Source organism: Pituophis catenifer, unplaced genomic scaffold (assembly GCF_029215685.1).
Source record: "Pituophis catenifer annectens isolate HBS135680 unplaced genomic scaffold, rPitCat1.0.hap2 SCAF_2, whole genome shotgun sequence".
NCBI lineage: Eukaryota > Metazoa > Chordata > Lepidosauria > Squamata > Colubridae > Pituophis > Pituophis catenifer.
Window position 1 is genome coordinate 209,999,049 of NW_027256882.1, and position 24,967 is coordinate 210,024,015.

Sequence of the window (24,967 nt, forward strand, 5' to 3'; positions counted from 1 at the left end):
TTTTATCTATTTTTTTATTATTCTTCATTTACAGACTGGAAGGGTCAATGTGTATCTGAATACATATTCTAACTTGATCAGTGTGTTATGTAGAAAAGGCTATAATTTAACAGTCAGTCGTGAATTAAGAACCTTTGGTTACATATGCTTCTTAATGGCTTCTTCCAGCTTTTCTTTATTTGCTCCGGAAAATTCATGCACCTGAAATATAGATAGTTCAAGTTTAAGGCTTTTTACTTGAAGAGTCGTCCCTCTGTTAACAGACATTGTCAACATTAAATGATTAAGCTGATCATCAAGGAAGTGAACACTGCTTAACAATTTCCTTCCTCAAACAGTTTACCATGAAGAATATAATTTTCTAAAGTATACAGTACTTAAGAGGCTTATGGTCACCCAACCTATAAAAGACAACTCTGAAAAGCTCACAATAACAAAACCCCAAATCTGCTTTCAACCATCATTCACCACACCATCTAACACCTCAATCCTCAGACTTCAACCTTACCATATCCCAACACTTGGGGAGAAACCAATTCTTTATAGCTTTCTGAAAGGCTAAGAGATGAGTGCTCTGAGATTCCAGAGGGAAAGGGTGTTCCAGAGAACTCCAGCTGCTTTGGAAAAGTAACTCTTTCTAAGTCCTACTGGGGGGGGGGGGGGGCGGCAAGAGGATGGTAGCATATACCGTATTTTTCAGAGTATAAGATGCACCTTTTTCCCTTCTAAAAGAGGCTGAAAATTTGGGTGCATCTTATACTTCAAATGTAGCCCCACCCACCTTCCGGCCCCCACCCTTCGACCTCTGTGCGTCCTCTTCCTGGCTGCAGAGATTGCCACTGACAATGGCTTGTGGTTTTGGGCTCCGTTTGTTGCGTTTTCAGCCTCCAAATGCTCCGTTTGAGAGCCCTTCAAGGCTGCGGGGATCACCAAAGCACATTGCCACTGATCACCGCCCAAAAACGTGATGTGTATGGAGACTGAAACCATAATGCGCGGTGCCCAAAATGGCTACCTGGAACAGCTGCTACCTTCTCATACCCCTTCCGCGTTTCACCTGCTTTAGTCACTGGTGCTCCCTCCAACGATCAGCTGTGCTTTAGAAGCTGTTTTTTAGCCCTAACCAGCTCCAACCTCAAAACCAGTGAGCGAACTAGTAACAGTATAACAATAACAGAGTTGGAAGGGACCTTGAAGGTCATCTAGTCCAACCCCGTTCACACAAGAGACCTATACTAGGGATTTGAACCGCCGAACTGCCGACCTTTCTGACTGACAAGCTCAGCATCTTAGCCACTAAGCCACATAGTCAGGCTGCCACTGAGCCACCTAGCTGAAGCTGGTCAGGCTAAGGATGGTAGCCAGATGAATACCTGGTAGGTAGAATTTTTTTTTTCCTATTTTCCTCCCCCAAAACTAAGGTGTGTCTTATTCTCTGAAAAATACAGTATTTCGATCTTGGTTCCCCAAACCCAAGGTTACTGGATTTTGTGGCCTAATTCACAAGCCTGTTTAAAGATACTATATTAGTATTATACACAAAAGAATACCTCTTACTCAATATTTAAAGCTCATCTAGAACTCATGGGGAACAAAGTACAGGTAGTCCTCAATTTAAGACTACAATGGAGCCCAAATATATATAGTGCTAAGTGACAAATTTGTTAAGTGAGTTTTGTCCCATTTTATGACTTTTCTTGCCACATTTGTTAAACGAATCACTGAAGTTGTTAAATGAGTAACATAGTTGCTAAGGGAATCTGTTTTCCCCATTGACTTTGCTTGTCAGAAGGTCACAAAAGAAGGTTACGTGACTCTGGGACACTGCAACCGTCATAAATGTGAATCAGTTGCCAAGCAGCCGAATGTAAATCACATGACCATGGGGATGCTGCAACGGTCATAAGCCTGAAAAATGGTCTTTAGGTCTCTATTTGCAGTGCCGTTGTAACTTAGAACGAACACACTGTTGTAAATTGAGGACTACCTATAAGCGTGGAAGCTTGGACAGGATTAATGTACCCACGTGCCAGATTTCAGACTAAATCTTTTAAAGGCGAGAATGCATTTGGATCCCTCTGCAAGTAACATTCACACTCAACGCATGTTTTGCCGGAAATCTGAGAGCAAATACCTTTTCATTATTTTTGTAGAACTGGAATGTTGGCATGCACTTCACATCACAGTGTGAGGCCACATCCTAGAAGAGATGAAAAAGGTTACTCCAATCAGTCTGACATGAGCAGAATTCTTTGTGCCCCAGAATCTTTCCCTTTCTGTCATTCACACACTGCAACTAAGACAAAATGCAGTATTGGTGCCTTGCAGAGATGAAAAGACAAAAATATGTATCAAAATGAATCACAGGTGGACACTTTCCTCTTGAGTATCTCTGAGGCGAAGAAAAGTGAAACAGGCTCTAGTGAGATAAGAAACCTGGTAGCTTCCAGATATCACAAAAGAGATAGAATTCTTTCCAGGTAACAAATTTTATTAGTTTATCAAACTATAAAATACAAAACATATGAAGAAAAATAAAGATAAGGAGGGAAAAGGGGAAGAGAAAAAAATTCAGGACAGAGGGAAAAAGAAAAAAATGGCATCTTCTGATTCCTTTTGGTATAATAAGATAACACAATATCTCAACTGTTTACTTTTATATACTAATATATACTAGCCATTTCTATAACATCAGACCTATCTAATTGGCAAAATCCAACTTTTTTCCACCACAAGCACAAAGTCCAGAAGTGGTTTCCAAGTAGAAAAAAAAAAGTTAATTGTATTCTTTTCTCTAAGTAAAGCAGTCAGTTTGGCCTTCTCTGCTTACTCCATCAACTTTTGCAGCCATTCGTCTGTTTTTGTGCATAAAGTATTCTTGCTGCTATCAGCATATACAACATCACACTTAGAATTCTTAACCATTGACAATACGAATAAGACTTATGGAAATTATAGTCCTGGATATCTGAAGGTTATGACCATCTGCTGTAAGAATACTACACCCACCTACCTGTAAGCCTCTGAATACCTATCAGAATTCCTCTTATCATATACTTCCAAAGCATTCTTTTACCTGCCTTATATTTCTATAATTTGTCTTATGTATAATTGGAAAATGGCAAGAATCTTGTGAAGTCTCAGGCCACATTTTCTAGTAAACTCCTTATCAGAATAGGCTTGTGGACTTTACGTTATTCTGACAGCATTGACCAAACTACAACTCACAGAGCTCCCTAGTAAGATTTCCTAGGCTAACAGTCTGATTTCCTAGCCTAGCAGTCTGAGAACGTCCTTTATGGTGAAAGGAATGCTGCAATTTCAGCATTTCAGGATGAATTACAAATTGTCATGTAATGTGTCAACACTCCCTTTTTTTTTTTTTGTTTACTAAAAAAAACATTCCCATCCATTTTCACTCCACCTGAGGGAAGCAAACATAGCTTTCTCTACTCCAGCAGTTAATTTAGATGTCATCTACGCATGTTAAGGGCTTTGTTAAAGGCCAATTGCAGACTCTATTATGTGTAATTTTAAGCTTAGACAGTACTGTTTACTCATCAAGCTAATAAAAGCTTATTACTTCTGATGGCCCTTCTTGCTTTCAAACTAAGTAAAACAAGTTTAATTAGCACTCTGCCTTATACTTAGGGCAAAGCCATACTTCATCTTGCACATCTTAATCACTGCCAAATATCTCACTATTGAGAGATCAAAAACTAAGTTGTACTTTTATTTCAAGTGAGTCGGATTCATTTATATAAAAAGGCACACTTGGGAAAAATTTGTTTCACATGCCACATTTCTAAATTAACTTGTTTGACAAGATAATAATTCGATCAACAAAATATGTTACTGATTTAATATCAGACTTCCCAATGCAGTTTATGTACGGTAGGCAAATATATGAAGCCTACATGCTAAACTATAGTATGTTCAGTTTTGGCTTAGTATGTTATGTGGATCCATCCTGAATGGCTCAATGCACTGTTGAGTCTTGACTTGTTCAACAAAATTTGATGAAAGTTGTCTAAAGTTCTGGCTTGTATCTGCACAATTCAGAAAGCAATTTCACCCAGACCTTCCTTTCAAAGGGAGTGGCTATACCGCATATTACATGTATTTATAGTATATGTAATATTTCAGCACTTAATCTATGGCACCTAAGTCTTTGTTTGAACGCCTGATACTTGAACTAGTTAGAGTAGATAGTGAAACAAATGGGCTTGGTTTCTGGGTTTTGAAAGAGGAGCCATATTTCAAGTTTTTAGAGCAAACTATTAAAAATACATGTTGTATTTGCTACTAAGCTGCTGCATTCACTGGTTTTAAACATTCACTGGTTTTCCTCAATTTATGATGTCAATTAGTTTAGATCAAAATTCCATCGCTAAATGAAGCAGTCGAACAGCATGGCCACATCACTTAGAAATGGCAATCCCTTCGGTCCCCGTTATCGTTGTTAACTGAATCCCATGGTTGTTAGGCAAGGCAACTTCCAGATGGCTTCCCACAATGACGACAGTGGGGAAACTGGCAGGAAGTTGCAAGTCCCAGGACGGCAGGCAGGTTAAGTGGCTACTGCTGAGTGGTGCCTGGGGCTGAATTGGGAAGGGTATGTGAGAAAGACTGGGGAAGGTGCATGAGAGGTTTGATGTGGGCTAGGCAGAGTGTATGATTGGCGTGGCACAATTTTGGCGTTCCCCAAAATGGTCAGGGTAGAATGGATGGGAGGGACTTATCCTAGTCACTTGCAGCCTTTTCTGCTGGCTTCCCCATTGATTTTTGGGGGAAGCCATCAGGGAAGGCTATAAGTGGTGATCATATAATTGTAAGGTGCTATAATTGTTAAATTTGAGCTACTTGCCAAGCGCCCAGATTGTGATCATCTGCAGGGGTGCTTGGGTGGGCTGGAACTGCAAGGATTATTCATAACTACCATTCTATCAACTTTGAATGGTCACTGAATGGAAGATTGTACCTGTACTGTAGAGCTGTGGTGGTGCAGTGGTTAGAATGCAGAATTGCAGGCCAACACTGCCCACAGCCTGGAATTCGATCCTGACCAGCTCAAGATTGACTCAGCCTTCCATTCTTCCCAGGTCAGTAAAATGAGGACCCAGATTGTTGGGGGTAATATGTTGACTCTGTAAACCTCTTAGAGAGGGCTGCAAAACACCTCTCTAAGTAAAGTGCTATTGCTATTATTCTGCAGTTCTGAAACTTACACCAAGTGAAGACTGTGAAGTTAGTACATCCACCTTTTAGCAGGACTCCATTCCATCCTTGCTTAGTGCTTGCACTGCCTTTGTATTTCCATATCCTTTGCTATGCCCTACCTTATTAATTTTTGTGTTGTGTTTTTGTATGAGCTGCATATTTGGAAGAAAAATGCAACTTTCTGATGGGCACTTAGGAGCAACATGTGAACCGTTTATTATATCTAGAGGTCATCTATGTTTTCTGTAGAGTACAGAATCTATGCAAGTGCAACTAAACTTACAGCATCTTCCAGATGTAACAAAATTTCAGACCCTAGAAGTCTCAACTAGCCTGATCAATGATAATTTTAGGTCACAAATTCTGACAGGTCACAGGTTCTCTACCCATACTATAGATCTTCTGCTATTAGAGATTGTTCTCCTCAGTGTTTCCATGTACTTCACCACCGAATTGAAAAAGAGAACCAAAACTCTTTTATGTTTCATCAACACTATTTACATAGAAAACTATCTGAAGTCTGCACATTTTTAAAACTGCTTTGAAGCCATTTTAAATTAACTGCATATACATTCCTCCACACCCAAATTACAATAAGTTCACTTTGTGCTATAAAAAAATAAAGAACTTTCTCACCACCCAAAAGCTAAGTTCCTCAGCCTTACATAACTACAAGTTATACAAATCCAAGGATTTTATGAGAATATATTGCATTGCCTTTGTCCAAAGTTGGGAGTGCTACTCTAGAACTTACCTGAGCTTCATCTACATCAATTTCAATGAAGACTACATCTGGATATTTTTCAACCATGCTCTGTAATGAAAGAAAAGAAAAGAAACTGTTGAACACAAAAATATGCTTGCTGATCTCAAATAGCAATTAATACTCTTATTCCTTATTAGGCATGTGGAGCTTAAATTTAAAACCACAATTGGTTAATATATATATCTGGGCTTTGCTAGATCTTCCTGAACGTCTAATCCGACATATTTTACCGTTAGCCATACTATGCATTTCCACTTTAGGAGAAAGTATCCATTTCTACCCATAATCAGGGTGTGAAAGAGATCGTCAAGTATTGGGAACAAGTAGACAAAACCTCAAACCTAGAGGCAAGTTTTTAAAGGAATTCTGAACCTATCTACACCCACCATTTTGGAGAAAAACAACCTACCTGACAAATTTGGGAGGGGGGGAGAATGACCCATCTTATTTGCTGAAGACAAATAAAGAGAGCCTTATCCTTTCATTAATTAAAGCAGCAAAGACTATGGAGACCAATTACCCTAAAACAATAAACACATGGTGGGATGAAAGCTCTTGTTGATGCCGAATTAAATAGCCTGCAATGCATTTTTCTCCCCCAGGCTTAAAGCCCAAGAGAAATAGGGCTGGGTACCTAGCATCTTTTTGTGTGCTTGAATTAGCACAGTGCTAAGGAGACTGAGGAGCACATTAAGGATGCGTTATTTATTTACTTTATTGACTGGCTGATTGATTTGATTTGATTTATAGGTTCCTACAGCAATATCTGTTATGATTAGATGAAAACTGCCAAGACGCAATAAGTGAGACGACATGCAATTTTGAAGGATGTCCATGTTAGAAGATAAACTTCACTCCGAGGCCAAACTCTCTTTGCCTTTTTGCCTAGTGAAATGAACAGGATTCTGCCCAGTGAGCAAAAGATAGAAGGTGAGATTCCCAGGACGGAATAGGAGAAACTTAAGTTGCTTCCTATTATAGCTTTCATACACTAAAAAGCCCAATTTTTTCCCCTACTGTTACATCAAATAACTGGATTAGCCATAAACTACCACTCCATGTCTCCAAGAGTGTAACCAAAAGGAATTATAATAATTCTGCCAGCTCTTATGAATACATGGCCTATTGTTATTAGATTTGTTCATTTTTGAAAGGAAACAGACTGCAGTTCAGAATTGGGTTGTGTCCCAGACAAGGAATGCTGTCATTCAAGATTATTGCAGCAGCTAAGATCAACAACCCAAACAGCTTTTACCTTCGATGGGGCCAGAAAAATCAGGATTGCAGATGCTGCAATACTGTTTACATTTTTTTCCACAATCCCCACCTTATTATAAACATATTTCAATGGACGTATCCCTTTAGCTCTAATGCTTTTAAAACTTGTGGGACTGGTTAGTCTTAACTCTTGCTTTCTGTGTGCTTTATCGTATTTGATTCAGAGGACATTGCCTAAAATAAATAATCAAATCTATAATCTCTATTCTGAGACTGACTTTAATTTACAGACCCCTGGAAGAAAAAACTCAAAAGTTGCTGTATGTTTTCCTTTCTCATGGTTTTGTGTCCCTCGGACTTTAAGAAAATAAAGGACCACACTTTGAACTGTAGGGAAATGAAACAAAAACAAAAACTCTGAAGATGTGGAAGTTGTAGAAGAGAGAAAAGAAATTAAGTTGGAGAACTAAAGAAGCAGCCAAGTTTGGATGAGGTGGGTCTGGAGACACTTAAGCTACCACAGCTGAATAAGGAGTAGCAGAGCCTCACAGCTCCCAAAGATGCAGACTGCTACAGCCAGCCAACCGCAAGTTAATTGTAGGAGCAACCCTCCTACACACTGATAAGACCTGAGAAACAAAACAAAACAAAAACAACTCATATAAAGGAACAACCACAAAGCTAATTTAATTACAGCAGGGCCAACTGAAGTATAAGGGCTGGAGAGGGGAGGATAATATACAGCTAATTGTAAACAGACACAAAAGCCCTGGTAAAAAGAAGCAGAATTCCCAGTCCTTAAGAACTGTGGCTGACTTTCTGCGAGCAGCATGGCAGAGTTGATGTCTTGTTGGCTTTTGTAGCTGGCAAGACAGATTTTGCAAAGGGAATCGTGGCTTGATGTTGGATATGAGCCATAATTTCTCCAGAACAAAGGAGAGAGAGTCAAAAGCATCTATATGACACTGGACAGGCTATCCTCATGAGTAGTCCTTGGAAAATGACTTTTTTTTTGCCGCCTTATGAGCAGAATGGCTAGAAATCAGGATTATATCACGCACACACTCGCCAAACAGCCTTTATGGACATTAGGCTCAACTAAGCCTTATATCATTATCATTATCATTATCATTATCATTATTATTATTATTACTTTTTTATATTGAAGATATACTGTATTCATCAAATGAGTTTCCATCTCCTTAAAAGATGGTACAAGTTTGATGTAAATTTTTTAAAATTACATGAATTCTTTTGGACTATGTAGAAAAAGGATGATTAGTATACGGATTTTGGAAACTTAACAATGGATTAAGGGGCCAGAGGATTCAGAATTATACTTCTGAATTATTTAGAAAATATTTTCTCATGGGAAAATGGAGATTGCTTAAGGGTTTTTTGGTTTTTTTTTTATGATAAGGATGCTTGAATTTTGGACACTACAGCAAGGGAATAAAAAAAATGGAACAGAAGTCCTTAGCGCAAATTTTTGAATACCTCCCAGCCAAGCATTTGGACAGAACTGATACAATCCTTGATAAAATTGAAAAGGCCATGCTCTAATGAATTTATAAAACAAAAACGAGTTGCAATGGACATCTATGAAATTAATTTGAAGAGGGATTTAAATATAATGCAAATGGATCTGATGGATGACTTATTGTCTAAAGATGAACAAATATTAAATGAGGTTATTGATTTGGATATTTTTTTTTCTCTTCTGCATATACAAGAGAGCTCTGCTAAGATTTGGAAGGACTTTTTAAAAAAGTGACAAACAAAAGGATATATTTTACTTATTGATACAAAAGAAATCTGCTAAAGATTTTTCACTTTGAAGCACAAATGCTCAGCAGACTACCTCTGAGACTTTTTTTGAAGGGGTTAAAGAATAATTTAAAAAACTCAGGAAAGTTTTTTAACACTTATATACACTCAGGAAAGTGTATATAAGATTGGCTTCTTTGACCATGGTTAAAAGAATAAAATAATTATATCTGGTTGCCTTTACTGGAAAAGGTTGATTGATGCAGCATTTAGATTTGTTGTCTTTACCTAAGAGATGAGCTATTATAACCTCATTAAGTATTGTCATTTCTCATTTACAGATCTAACATGGTCACTTATATTATTAGTCATGCATAAGTAGATAACTTGTAAATATTAAGGTTAACACATAAATGCATATTTTGTATAATAAGCCTGCCCCCCATACATAGCTAAGAAAAAGCATTCAGCCTTCCGGTCTGTGGTTTGTATCATAATTTAATTATAACACTGTCACAAGACTGTTGCAATGTAACATGTGGTCTAATTTTTGTAAGAGAGTGTTCCTTCCCCATTATTGGTTTTGGTTAACATTTTCAGTACTTGAAGAGTACTGAAACATCTGAAACTTGTACACACTTTTATATCCTTTGATCAGGTCCTAATAAAGCTGCAGCATTACTCTGGAAATTATATTTTACTGATTTAACTTTTATTGCTATAATATTGTTTTAATCTGTGCAGAGGACATTGGGCAGGAAGTGTTTTCCAGCGGTTTTGGTCATCCGCAGCATCTTTGGCATCATTCCAAGGGCCTTTAGTAGAACATTAATAAGATAGTAATAGCACAGGATCCAATGATGATGATGGTGGTGATGGTTTTAATCTGAATTAAGGAAAAATCATGATTGGAATGGCATGTGAGCCTGACAAACAAAACCAAACATAAAGTAAATTTTTTCTGTTGACTGAAACATGCCATTGTTTCTATATATCAATGCTGTTGTTACTGACAGCTTGGAAAAGACAACAACCCCCTTTTCACAAGATGAGGATGAGCAGAGGCACATAAATATTTCAACCCCTCTAGGTTCAAGAATTCTTACGCATCTCTTTCAGGTAACCTTGGTTTCTAAGGAATCCCCATCTACAACATCCTGCTCTCCCTCATGCTTTATTAAACAAAATGTTGAAGGAATCCAAATTACTTACATGGAAGAAAGGCTTGATCATTTTACACGGCCCACACCATGTGGCGGAGAAGTCAACGACTATGAGCTTGGTCCCAGCATTTGTCAATTCAGCTCGGAATTCAGTCTGGGAAAAAAGAGTCAAGACCATTTTATAGAAGCAATAAAATACTTCCTTACACCCAACACATTACATCAGGAGTGTCAAAACTCAATTTCATTGAGGGCCGCATCAGGGTTGTATTTTACATTGTGGGGGGCATGACCAGGGGAGGGCGTGGCTATCTTGACGTCACTCGTGTCAGGAGTGCCTGTGGTGGCGCAAGTGCTCTGCCAGTGAAAACGGGCTCCCAATCTTAGTTTTCGGCTGGGATGGCCTCCTGCAACCTTCCGCCAGTGAAAACGGGCTTGGGACGGCTGCATGCCGGTCTTTCGCTGTTTCCAGGGTGGCCCCGCGGGCCAGATCTAAGCACCCCGTGGGCCATGAGTTTGACACCCCTGAATTACATCTTTCCTAAATTGCATTTGGGATTACCTTCTTCAGTGGTTTCAAAACTGCAGGGAGACTTTCTATCTCACCTTCCAATCACAACACTGTCAACATATTTTTTTTAGAAAAACACCATGAAGTACAAGTATTTCTTGACTTACGACCACAACTGAGCCCCAACTTTCTGTTGTTAAGCGAGACAGTTGAGTGAGTTTTACCTTATTACACAATCTTTTATTGACATAGTTATTAAGTTAACAACTTAACTGCAGTGGTTAAGTTAGTAACGTTGTTAAGCAAATCTGCCTTCCCCATTGACTTTGCTTGTGAAAAGGTGATCATATGACCCTGGGACACTGCAACCATCATAAATATGAGTCAGTTGCCAAGTATCTGAATTTTGATCATGTGATCATGGGGATGCTGAAAGTGTCATAAGTCTGAAAAACAGTCACACAGCACTTTTTTCTGGACTGTTGTAACTTCGAACAGTAAATGAATAGTTGTAAATTGAGAATTATCTGTAAAGATTCCAAAAAAGGGACTTTTTTTTTCTGGCAGGGAGTGTTAGAAAATGGTAGGTTAAATATGCTTGCCATAATTGGAGCATATGCATTGGTTCAAGTTTTATAATCTATGAAAATTTAATAGTCCAAAAGATAAAAATATTCCAATTGTTTTAACTATTTATTTGTGATATCTATGTACTGTCAGAATCCAAATATTCCTGGCAGTTTACCATCATAAATACACAAAAACAATGGCCCTTGAAAAAATAAAAACACAATAAAATTGTATTTCCGCTATTATTTTAATCATCAAAGACCGTCTATCAGCAAAGAGTAACTTTAACTACTTTAAAATAGTTTCATCTTGCCTGCCTTTCAAAAAAAAAACAAAAAAAGATCCAAGGTAGCTGCTGATCTAAATTCCAGGAAAAGGTGCTTTTTGGTACTGGCCCCCACAAACCTCACTTCTCATTAAATAGGAATCCACAGCATTTCATCTGCAACGATCATACTCAAGAAGTCAGTTCTAACTTGAAAAGGTGTCTTTGCCGGTATGTGGCAGACAACTCTTTTAAGGGCTTCAAATGTCAAAACCAATCCTTTGAATGGTACCTGAAGCCAACAGGCAATATGCAGAGGACCTACAACACAGGTGTAAAAGACTGATTTCCCCTGGCATCATGCAGACTGCTCTGTACCAGCTGTAGGTTCTAGGAAACTTCAAAGGCAGCCTCACATATTATTGCAAACCCAAATTATCTGAACCATGGTGTAAACCAGGGCTGTCAAACTCGCGGCCCGCAGGCCAGATGTGTCACGTGCTGGCCACGCCCACACCCAGTTTAGCGAAGGGGGAAAAAGTCCCGATACGTCATGTGACACTGCCATGACAACGTGAGTTTGACACCCCTGGGGTAAATCAACCCAAAGCTCTAGGTTTATCCAACATATTCCTAAACCACAAACTTGTGGGGGGAAAAAACAGGTCAGGTAAGGTTAAGTGCCCAATTTCTTTAGATTAAGCCCACTGCAGTTACTGGACAAAATGAAAGAAAAGGTGACAGGAATTATTCTACAAATCAGAGACACCTCAGATTTAAATTACCGTAGGTTTCAACTTCTGAGCTCAAAAATGGTTGTAAGTCATATCTTGTCATATGGAAATCATATGGATTTCTCTTAGGAAATAAGAATAACATTATAAATGTTAATGATGACAGCAGTCTTGCAATATTTGAGAGGCTGTCACAGAGAAGAGGGGGTTGATCTATTCATCAAAGCACCTGAGGGCCGGACAAGAAGTAATGGGTGGAAGCTCATTAAAGAGATCCAACATAGAGTTAAGGAGAAATTTCCTGGGAACGAGAACAATTGATCTTGCCTCCGGAAGTTGTGGGTGCTCCATCACTGGAGGTTTTTAAGAAGAGATTACACAGCTGTCTGTGCGGAATGATATAGGGTCTCCTGATTAAGCTTAGGATTGGACTGGAAGACCTCCAAGATCCCATCCAACTCGGTCGTTCTGTATTCTAAACACTGTCCATATGAAGCAGATAAAAATGGAAAGAAATTACTCCAGGGATTAGTTCTGGAGTCTGAGAGTTTGGGGATAGAAGAAACAGCCTGTAAATCTGAAAGACACATAGAGGAAGGGGAAAAAATACAGAATGATTCAAAAGGAAATGGGGGGGGGGAATCTCTGACAAATGTAACCAAACAGCAAGAGCCGCTGAAATCCCCACTTCATCCCCCTCCCCACTGGAACAGAAAGTTGTGCACAATAGTTGAGTGCCCCAAAATGTTGGACTCTTGTTCCTAAACTTAAGACTTCAGCAAACAAGCCAATTCCTTTCTTTTTCTTCGCTTCTCAAGAAAGGAAGTCTTCAGAATGTTCTCTCAAATTTCTTGGATGCACATACCAGCTTTTCCAGATTAAACCTGCCCATCAAATTAATCTGACTAAACATTCTGGGCACTATAGTAGTCAGTTTAGCCAGTGGGCACTCTTCCGGATTCTGCTGTCCACCTTTGGTTCAGGTCCAGAACAGTGAAGTCCTTGCTCTTTTCCCACTTTCTTCCTTCTGTCAATCTCTGCACTGGGTTATTGGGAGTGTCTGAAGTTCCAACTATCCATGCTCTTCTTTGCCAGGAGGCAAAGAACACCCAACACCCAAAGAACACCCAATTAATAAGAAATCTGATTAAAATTCATGTTGAGGCATGTTTAGCTCAACTGTGCCATCGCCTCCATTTGTTTATATTTGTTTATATTCCGCCAACACACCTTCTTCCTCCTATTTTCCCCACAAAAAACAACCCTGTGAGGTGGGTTGGGCTAAGAGAGAGTGACTGGCTCAAAATCACCCAGCTGGCTTTCATGGTGGTAAGATGGTCTCCTGCTTTCTAACCTGATGCCTTAACCACTAGGCCAAGCTGGCTCTCAATCTTAGAATGAACACATCACATTTCAGAGTCTTTCCCACCTTGCTTTACTTTTTTGGAACTGACCCACCTTCTTTATTTTGAGTCTTATCTTGTAAATTCTAAAAGGCTCTTAAAAGGGCCCACCCACCCCCGATCCTGTCCCCCCAGGTCCTTTAGAAAGCTGAAAGAACCACTCTTTTAAGTTGCAGTTATTAACAACAATTAAAATTATGTTAGTGCTGGGGTTGGTTAACTTAATAGTCTCCCCGTAGAATCAGCAACTGGATGAAGCTTAATTAATACAGCCCAGTCAGAGAACCAGCATACAAGTTTTCCTATTTTATCTGCCTGAAAATCAAGATGTAACTTTCGAGTCACATTCAAGGATGAACCAATGTTTGTGGCTGCATTCCAAAGGGCTAACACTTTGCATTTCATATGCTTTCCCACATGCTTTTAAGTTAATATATTACTATCACCTTGTGGATCGTTCCCTAGCTGCGTCCCCACAGAGCAGAGTTGGCAAGATTTTGTTTTCTCGAATTATTTAGGCCTCGGCAAAAAGGAAAGATTGTAATGAAGGAAAGTCTGCCATTTCAAGTCATGCAAGCAGCCAGTTGATCAGCAGGGGCACAAATAAGCCATTGTTGGATTTATCTACGCTATCCAGGTTAGTGGCTTAACAACTATTTCTTCTTCTTTCTTTGAAATCAACTATTCAGCTGATCAATGCTAGTGAAAATATTTTCACTAGCAAATGTGAAAATTTTAGTTTGATCTAAGTCATATTCATTGAGGAAGAAGCAGCAGTTGCTTGGGCTGGTTTTTGGTCTTCTGTGTCTGTTCTTGGTCTTATTATCCTGTACGCCAATTGCCAAACACTGAAGGTTTCTATTGGCACCATCAGTATAATATACATTAGTCCTCACTTCATATCCACAATTGGGACTAGAAACACCATCACTAAGGAACGCTGTCATAAACCAAGACATCTTGCGATTGTGCCTGACTTACAACATGGTTTTTTGTTGCAGTCATTCAGCAAACCATTCTGGTTTGGTATGGATGACATCATGTGACCACAACTTGTGACTTACTGCCAACTTCCCCATTGGCATTGCCTATCAGAAGCTGGCAGCAAAGTTTGCAAATGTCAATCATCATGAGTGACCACAAGACATTGTGGCTGTAACAAAGTTGCCAAATGACTTCGGGGACACTGCAACGGGTGCAATTTTGGGGACTAGTTGTAAGTTGACTTTTTTTTAAGCATCGTGGTAACTTTGGTTGTTGAGTGAGCAGTTGATAAGCAAGGACTACATGTAGAAAGCTAGTTTCTACATGCATTACGGCCAGTTTGTTCTGACCCAGTCTTAGCAGAAACAAGAAACAGACTCCTTGTCCGGAAAAAAACCCTCTATTTATCTTCTGTGAATTAATGGCATTCACACACCTAAAAGTCCAGGCAATAATCCTTAAAAGAGTTGACTGCAGTAACAGACCTTATCAGTTCCTTGAGATAATTGCCAGGCCCGGAGCTTCCAACCGCAAAGCTGTAAATTAAGTTCTGGCAAGCAGTCTCTGAAGCATGAAACACAATGAACCAAATCTTCCGAAATCTGAACAGTTGTCTCCTACAACCACCACCACTCCCCTTTCCTTCTATTTCTCCACCAGCCAGGGAGGGGCCATTCAGCGTCCACATGTGCCCTGCTTCCCAAGCCGACTCCTTGTCCTCAGTTGTTCTCCTCTCCTAACAGCTTTGCGCATATGTGCAACTGGAACAGGCCCCAGCTGTTCTTCCTCCCCACTTATCTCAGCCTCCCAAAGGCAGCTGCCTCTCCCATGGCTGGGAAATAGTAAACAAAACTGGCCCAGCAATCAATCATTTGGTTGAGTATTTATAACGTAACTGTCATACCATGCAGCCCACTGAAAAGCCTTTTGCAACTGAAAAGTTTGTCCCTTCCATCTCCATAGACCAGGGGTGTCAAACTCAATTTCATTGAGGGCCACATCAGGATTGGGTTTGACCTGGGAGGGCCGGGAGTGTGGGGGGGAGGGATGGGCATGGCCATGGTGGGTGTGGCCATGGTGGGTGTCACCACACTTCCGCAGACATGGTTTTATAAACTTATAAAAATAGGGAGGCGTATGTTTCTGTGATTTTGGTTTTTTAATACTTACTTGATCTACTTGATTACCTTATGAGAGAGACCAGATCAAGAAACTGACTCCATAGGAAGACTAGAACTATAAATTATTGACATAGGCTAGTAGCAGAATCCTGCAAGCCTGAAAGGTTAAATATTTTACTTTTCCTCTCTTTTATAACCTTCTGAGTCAAGGACGGCCTCCTGCAATACTCTAGAGGCCCTGTTTTGGGCCTGGAAGACCTCCTGATGACTCCAGAGCCCCGTTTTGGGCCTGGAAAGCCTCCTGGGCAACTCCGGAGGCCCTGTTTTGGGCCTGGACCGTGTCCTGGATCCTGCCTGTGCCCCATTTTTGCTAGCAGTGGTACCGCACGAATCCGGCCCATGGGCCTTGAGTTTGATACCCCTGCCATAGACACTACAGCTCATCATCTATCCTGAAGATCATTTGCAAGCTTATCACATTCAAAGGATAACAAGGTCCTTTTTGTAGTATCTTGAGGAGAATAATTCAACCTATACTTAGTATATCTACTGACTTATATTGTATATACAGATGGTCTTTGCTTAATTTGGACTGGCAAGTCCATTGCTAAGTGATGCCATCATAAAGCAAAACATCACATGACCGAACTGACTTATGACAACAGTTCTGGTTGTGGTTGTTGGCAAATCACCCAGGATTAAGTGCAATGTCACATGACTGCAGTTTGTGGCTTCCTGCCAGCTTTGCCTTTGCTTGTTGGGAGCTTGCTGTGATCATGTAACCACAACACGCTGCACCTACTGTAAACATGCATCGGTTGCCAAGTGCCCAAATCACAATCATATGGCTGCAGGAACACCGCAATGGCTACAACTTCAAAGAACGGTCATAAGTCTCCCTTTTCTTGTGCCATCCTAACTTTGAACAATCATTGAATGAATAGTTGGTAAACGAGAACTACTTGTAACATAATCTATAGCAGGGGTGTCAGGGTTGTGTTATTGCCTCAGGGGGTGGGGGTGGCCAGAGTGAGCATGGCCTGCTCAGTGTCACTCATATCAGGGGTACCTGTGGTGGCCAGAGTTTTATGTCAGGTTAAAGCTATAATGTACTCTTGATTTTGGCTTCAGATGTTGCAGGAACCTCAGCTCATTAGACTGTGCTGAAGTAAACCATGACTTAGTTTGATGTATTAGCAAACTATAGGCCCGTGATGGCGAACCTATGGCACGCGTGCCACAGGTGGCACGCAGAGCCATATTGGTGGGCACATAAGCGTTGCCCTAGCTCAGTTCCAGCACGTATGTGTGCGCTGGCTAGCTGATTTTTGGGCCTTCTGGGCCCAGCAGAAGTTGGCAAACGGGCTGTTTCTGGCCTCCGGAGGGCCTCCAGGGGGGTGGGGAAGGCTGTTTTCGCCCTCCCCAGGCTCCTAGAAAGCCTCTGAAGCCTGGGGAGGGCGAAAAAACAGGCCTACTGGGCCCACAGTGCCATCACATGCCAAAAGCGGGCGGAGCACGGGGGGTGATGCGTGCATGTATGGGGGCAGGGCACATAGAATTATGGTGTGGGCACGCACACGCGTGATCATCCCGCACTCATCCTGCTTTTGGCACGCGATGGCAAAAAGGTTAGCCATCACTGCTATAGGCCATCTTAAAAGGAGCACCGATATTAGTTGCAATGCTTTTGGATTAATCTGAAATCCATTTTCTATTCCATTTACCATATTGCAGCCAATACACCTTTGCAACGGGCCTGACAGTTTGCCGCAGATACTTCTAGTTTTCAGATGAATGCTTAATAAGAGTATCTATTTCCAGATTTCTGGCATCATGCTGTTATTTCTCTAGCATAGTGCTAGGTAGAAGCCAAAAGCATTCAATTCGCTTCTAACCTGAATCAGCAGGATTGCTGGCCAGTATAACTGGACTGTTAAGAAGAAAGAATGCGAAACATTTTAACGTGCTACCTTGCTCATTTTCAGCTTGTGCTTGAAAAAAAAAATACCATGAGGATCATGAACTGGTTTTATGGTAAATGAATAATATATTTCTTGCTACTTCTCATTTGCTTTTTAAAAATATCCTTACTGGACTTCAGAGTATAAAAAGATCCATGCAGTAGGGGGAAAAATAGGAACTGGCTCCCAAACTAGGTCAAACTTTGTGATACCACTCTCCCCGCAGTTGAGAGCACAGGATCTCAATGCTTAAGACCAGATACAGGTAGTCCTCAACTTACAACAGTTCATTTAGTGACCATTACGGCAATGAAAAAAGTGATTTATGACCATTTTCACACTTACAACCGTTGCAGCACCTCCATGGTCATGTGATCAAAGGTCAGACACTTGGCAACTGACTCAAATTTATGACGGTTGCAGTGCCCTGGGGTCATGTGATCCCCCTTTTGTGACCTTCGACAAGCAAAGTCAATGGGGGAGTCGGATTCACTTAATAACTGGGTTACTAACTTAACAACTGTAGGGATTCACTTAACAACTGTGGCAAGGAAGGTCGTAAAATGGGGCAAAACTCACTTAGCAAATGTCTCACTTAGCAACAGAAAGTTTGGCCTCAATTATGGTCATAAGTCAAGGACTACCTGTAGTGGCATACATGAATGATGGGGTGTGTATTTAGACTAAGAATTATGAACATGACAAATAACCAAAGCGGATTTGGAAAGTTTGTTTACCAATTGACTTAGAGCTTCCTCATTCACAAGAAATGACACGAGAGAATTCAAGAAGTTGCCCTCAATTGTGGCCTGAGCCAAAAAAACAAGACATAAGCATACAAATTAAGACCTTCCTTCAGCTTTTTTCCACTTGCAAATATTGTCTTAGATCGGACGGCTAATGGTCTCTATAGACTGACACCACTGCCTGACTTTACAGTTCAGATCAACATCTGAAAAAATGAGTCATTTTTTCTACAACCCAAGTTTTGTGACACCCAATTAAAATGGGTCATTCGTAAGGTGAAGAACAGAACAAATGCAGTACAATATGGAAGAAGAAAAAAGAAGCTTACAGGACGGCTGTATCACTTTTGCATATTAAACACAAAAAGAATATTTAGGGCTGGAAACATCGTCTTCCCAGCCAACTTTCCCATTAAGGGTTATTAAATTTTAGCTGAAGTACACCCTGGCATCTGCCATTTGTTGCTGGCTGAACATTATGTATCTGCATCAAATATTAATTCCCTTATTAAGAAGTTTCGAGAATACCCATTTCAAAATGATAATGCAAAGCTGACTTTTATAGCTGTATCCTTGTCTCTGCAGTTTATAAGGCTTTTTGCCTTATAAACTGCAGACACAAGGATACAGCTATAAAAGTCAGCAACACTAACAACAAGTCTTCTCAACCTGCATGGAAAAAAAATGTAACCATGTCCAAGATACACTATTGTAACAATTGTGTAGAAGAAGGCATACTTAGCACTGGGGCTTGTAGCTTCCTCTTTTCTCACCCAGGACTGGGGATACCTAGATGAGGGCTGCAACACATTCCCCGATCAACATATGGGGTAGAGCATTTCAGACCATGGTGTAATGACCTAGACATTATTTCTTAAAGTAGGCAAGTTTGTGGTCCAAAATCAAAGCAGAAACTGCCTTGCCCTATTACATGGAAAGAGTCTCAGTATCCAGGAACTGAATCAGATTTGACTAAATAAACAAAAATTCATTGTTGTAATGGAAAAGTGGTGGAACTGTAGCCTTCTAGATCAGTATTTTGCAACCTTGGGAACTTTAAAATGGAGGTGGACTTCAATTCCCAGAATTCCCCAGCCAGTATGATATTGTTCAAAGAGAATTCCCAGCTGCCAGGAAAGGCAATGAGGAAGAATTGGAGAACTGTTCTTAGAACCACATGTGGCTGCCAATCTTTCTCCCTTCTTAACCAATGAGTGATTAAGGCAATCACTCCTGATTTCTTATGTTACACTGTGCATCTGTGACAGAACAGTTGATTTCCAGAAACACCTGACCAAGGGGACCAATACCATATTTGAAACCTCTTTACCTGGACTGGCCAACTTCATAGATCTTCCAAACCATCAAACTGCTTGAATAAGACGTTCACTTTTAAATTCAACAGCTGAATTTCCTGATGCAGAGTATATCCAGCATGGACATTTCCTGTTATCTTTTCTGGGTCCTTGGTCAGCTAGCAGTACCATACTTTCCCTCATGCAATCTGGCAAATCACTCTGGTTCTGAGAATTTCTATTCTACAAACTCCCTTTGTATCTCACCTGTGGTTAACAGGAGGCATTTCCCTCTACTCATAACAGTAGAGAAGTCAAATGTGTTGACCATCTGTGCTGCCGCACCCAATCTGGGGAATTCCATCAAATTTAGCCACATTGTTGGCTAAATTGCTCAACCATTTCCAGAAACTCTTGTTCTGCCCTTCAAAGGACTGGACCGTGTTTCAATTAGCAACTTCAGTTTGTCTAATGGGAACACCTAGAAATTTATAATTATAAAAGCTTGGTCCCCAAATTACAAGCCATTCTGATCATTAAACAAGCCAGGAGAAAGGAGGTGCAGCATAATTATTAATGTAGTAACTAGGCTGATTCTAATTTATAAGACACTCAGAATAATAATCTTACAGGAAGGGGAAGGAACACCCAGCAAATTTTAGCTTATTGGAAGCTTAATTTGAAGCTTTTCCCAACCTGATGCCCTCCAGATGAAGGCATGTGTTGCCTCATGTGTTGGATGTGTAATTCCTAGAATTTAGCTGCAACAGGAATTCAAAAAGTTGTAGCCATCAAATACAACAGAAGTATAGCTCCATTAGTTCACCCTTCTCAAACTAGTATTCCTAAATGTCAGAGATGGGTCATCATTTGATTCTTGGGGCACACTTAATATTTGAGGAAGCCAGAAATTGCAGTGGGAAGATAGATGGACAAACAGCACAGACCTATCAGCTTTTATCCCACTCTAATCTTTCAGACTCTGTATGGCAAACATATTTGAAAGCTGATAGGAACAAGAAATGATGCCATTTCATGTTACATAAAAAATGTAGTAATAATACATTATACAGCAGAAAGGGTTAACTTGAATGCTGCATCAAAATAGAGGGACACTGAAAATCTAATCCAACAGGATGTCTCCTGCAAATCTTGTTTCAGTTTATAAAACAAAAAGAAGTTCTGATACGGTAGTACTTTGTGCAAATTTTCTCAGGATTGCTCTTCTCTAAGACATCCATTTTTGACTGCTTTTATATATTTAATCTGACTATATAGCAAACAAAGACTGCAAATTCCAAGAGATTTAATTTATTCAAAATGCCAAGGAGAACAATTCATTAGTTATGAGAATAAATCAAATAGCAATATTTTTCAGGAGAAAAAAAATTAGGCTAAAGATCAAGAGAAAAAACCATCAGATTAAGGAAAGCAGCAGATCTTGGTTTTTGGCTGAATTCTTACCAACATTTCAATACTGTAGGATGCCACATATTTAGCATGTATTCCTAAATCACCATGTATTACAGAAAGCTTAATGCAAAACCACAAGCCAAAAACATCCTGCTTCTACTGTCATCTCAGGTGATCTTATCAGTTTACTTGATTCATTAATCCTTCTTCATTAGATGGAGCTATAAATGCTGGTATCCCTAAAATATTTCATAAGAATCATTTTTGAAGAAGAGTGCAAGAGAAAATGCCTTGGTCAGCTTTTCTCAACCTTATGCTCTTGACCATGCTGTTTGAAAAGATAATTAAAAACTCATGGACTAGTGCACTGGCAGAACACAATGCTGATGCTTGCAGGTTTGATGTAGGATATTTCCAAATAGCACTAGAAAAATTCCTGCCTGAGATCAAGAAATAAAGCAATGTTGTTGACATTAACAAAACTGTGTTGGAGGCATTTGAATCAGTAAAACAAATTTTCCTATGAGAAAATCAGATTGTGGAAAGTTAATCTTCTCCCATTCCCTTTCAACTCCAACTCTCATTGCCCTAATCCTTCAACACTACTCCATTAGTCAGCAACCCTTACAGCATGTAAAAGTTTCTCATGACAATATGATTCATTCTCAAAAACTGGCCAGGCAATCCCACAGATTAGTGGGATAGGAAAACGAAAAGCAGGTCGTAGTAAATTTTGTGTCCCGGTGAATAAAATTAAATCCAAAAGATGGCCACACTACTAGATTTTAAGATTTCAGGGTAGCAAGAGGGATAGGAAAAGAGAAGCAACAGGAAGAATATGGGTAGAGACAAAGAAAAAATGATTTCTATGTTTTCTGTTTCTAAGGTGTGTATTATCATAATACATAAGACATAGCTGCCAGATTAATAATCAAAGTAGATCACCAACTAATTAAAATTCAAGTCATGCTATCAAAAGTGATTTCCTAGTTTGCAAAAGTACCTAGGTGTGTCAGTTATCAGGAAAGCAGACAAACACATATTCAGTATTAGTCAAGTATTGTACTGAAAATCTGCTTCCTCTGATGATTCAAGTTTAACATGGCAATCCTGTCAATCAGCAGTACCTTACATGGTTTCTTTGCTTCCAGGAGAGGCTACAAACTTGCAAGAGACAACAAACTAAGCCCAAACAAGCCAGACCGATGATGTATCAAGTTGGTGTAGACTCTTAATGTCCACACAGATTTTTCTCTTGGAAAACCTAACCCATTTCCCCAACCTAGTCTTTTCAAGTCTTCCAAAGGCACACCCAGTTCTTCTATAATGGAGTCCATCTTACTTTGCAAGCCAGGTTTATATTAAGACAAGTAAGTGTGGGGGGGGATTTTTTAAGTACAGGGATAAGGAACCTGCAGCCTACAGAAAGTCACTGAATTTCAACTTCAGTGGACAAGGGTAGCAAGAGTTGCAGGTCAGTAACTTCTGAACAGCCAAAGGGTTTCCAACCAGATATAGACAGTCAGAAAAAGAAAATCTCCAAGTGACCAATGAGCAAAGAGATCCCCTATAGATCAGTAGAGGTTCCATTTATTTCTGACTATAACAATTTGCAACCTTTCTCTTGCAATTTCCCTTATCTGTCTTCCTGAGCACTGGGTAGGCTAGAAAGTCTGTTGCAAGAAAGGATGGTTTCAATCAGGCAGTTGGGTAACAATTGCCTGATTGACAACCTTAATGGGGAAAAAAGCGGGGAAAATCTACATACACATATATATATATACATACACACACATCATGTGGCTCTGATAAGGCGTTTTTACCGTTGCTTCAAAACCAATTATAAAATACGAATTTCTGAGATCTCCCGATTGGGCCATTTATAAAGCTGCCCTCCTTGCACCTCATCAAGGTTTAAGAGCCTTGGTAGTACAAGGGTTTAAGGCATCCTGTTATTAAGCTGCTTAAGACCAGCTGCCTGCAATTACTGCAGGGTTCGAATCTCGCCAAGGCTCAAGGTTGACTCAGCCTTCCATCCTTTCTAAGGTAGGTGAAATGAGGACCCAGTTTGTGGGGGCAATAAGCTGACTTTGTATAAATATACAAAAGGATGAAGGCTATTGCTGAGCACATTGTAAGCCGCCCTGAGTCTTCGGAGAAGGGCGGCATATAAATCAAATTAAAAAAAAAAAAGCCTTATTTATTTCAGGTGGGCCTTCCGACATGTTCACAACATTGCATTTTGAAAGAGGGAAGGAAAATCCCATGGTATTTTTTTTTTAAAAAAAAAGAAAAATAAACATCGAAAGGCCGAGAAGAGCGAGTCGTTTCTGGCTAAACCAGCCTGCCCGCTCTATGCCGCTCTCCAGGTCTCGCATAAGCCAAAAAAAGCGATCAGAATGAACGGCAGCCCCAAAGGCGCAGACGCCGCCGCTGATTTTTTTTTTTTCTTTTCAACCCGGACAAGGGGCCCCAAGGAGCCGAGCCACCAAGGGGAACAAAGTCGGGGAAAAGCAAAGCTCGGTCAAATCCGGCCCGGTGGAAGAAGTCCCCTTTTGCCTGGCGCTCAGCCCAGACGCCGAGTCCACAGAAGGCGCCTCCAGGGCAAATTTTCGAGAAGGAGCAGAGAAGCCTGGAAGAGGCGCGCCCTGCCCAACCTTGTTGGGACTCCGGGCTCCAGCAATTCCCACCACCCATTTTCCCCCAAAGCCCCAGAACGGGCAAGACAAGAAGCAAACGGGTAGGGAACTAACCAAGGAGAGAAAGCAACCTGGAACGAAGGAGAAAAAAATGTCCTAAAAGTGAGACCCAACCAGTTGGAACGGCTCGCCTTCAGAAATGGTTAGGCGCTTCCATATGGTTTTTTGGGGTTTTTTTTAAAGAAAAGGCTGGACCAGCCACCTGCCTGAAATGGTACAGTACAGGCTCTCCTGCTGGAGGTAGGGAGGGGTTGGACTAGAAGACCTCCCAAGGTCCCCTTTCCAGTTCTAGCCTTGATTGAAAGGGCATGGTGGTCGCTTCCAGGCATCTGGAGGGTTAGGGCTTCCCCAAAAAGCCTGTCCTCCTAAAGCCAACGTGGTTAAGGCTGCAGCCACCTCCCCGCGCGAAGCGCCTCCGACGGGGTGGGGGTGGGGGTCGGAGAAGCGCTCCGGAGGCGCAGAGCTATCCTGCTCTGCGCGTTATCCAACAGGGGTCCTTCTCCCCTCCGTCCACCACGAGGCCTACTGTAGTCAACGAATGAAGCCTTCTCCTCCCTTACCAGGTCCCCTACGATCTTCACCATCGTGGCAGCCTCCGATTGCTCGCTTGTAACGCTGTCCTCGTCCGCCTCTGCCTCTCCCTCTGCCGCCGCCTCTGGCTCCGGCTCTGGCTCTGGCGCCGCCGCTGCTTCTGCTGCTGCTGCTGCCGCTTTTTCTGGCGCCGCCTCTGCTGCTTCTACTAGCGGTGGTGCTACTGGTGGTGGTGGTGGTGGTGGTGCGGCCGCCTCTCCCTCTTCCTCCTCCTTCTTCTCTTTAATGGCTGCAGACTGGCTCTCATTAGCGCCGCCTTCCTGCATCTTCTTATGTAGTGCGGACGCCAGGCCAGGGAAACGTTCTGCGCAGGCGCAGGCCGCTGGGCGGAGGCGATTTGCGCAGGCGCACATGACTTCCTTCACACACCCCTCTTCCTCCTCCTCCCGCCGTTCCACGCTTGGCCAAAAAAAAAAAAAATGTAGCTTTCGATGCGGGGCTAAAGAGGTCTTGTTCCCAAGCGGGACGCCTCGGTTGCCTCTTCCAGTTTTGGCCAGACAACGGGATTTTGGGCTTCCTCCTTTAAAAATGCCTTCCGCT

At 41.0% G+C, this 24,967-nt stretch overlaps 1 protein-coding gene across 2 annotated transcripts; it reads right to left on the reverse strand.

Moving 5' to 3' along the window:
* On the reverse strand, nucleotides 1-24,704 carry LOC139313156 (thioredoxin). Of its 2 annotated transcripts, XM_070938571.1 has the most exons (5): nucleotides 24,397-24,704; nucleotides 10,184-10,288; nucleotides 5,975-6,034; nucleotides 2,135-2,200; nucleotides 1-201 (listed from the first exon to the last, which is right to left on the reverse strand). In XM_070938571.1, exons 1-5 carry the CDS (start codon nucleotides 24,691-24,693, stop codon nucleotides 139-141), a joined length of 591 nt encoding a protein of 196 aa, XP_070794672.1. In that variant the 5' UTR covers nucleotides 24,694-24,704; the 3' UTR covers nucleotides 1-138. The 2 variants fall into 2 exon arrangements, with proteins under 2 accessions (XP_070794672.1, XP_070794673.1); XM_070938572.1 differs by lacking the exon at nucleotides 24,397-24,704 and having other exon boundaries at nucleotides 10,184-10,312.
* Nucleotides 24,705-24,967: the final 263 nt, after the last annotated feature.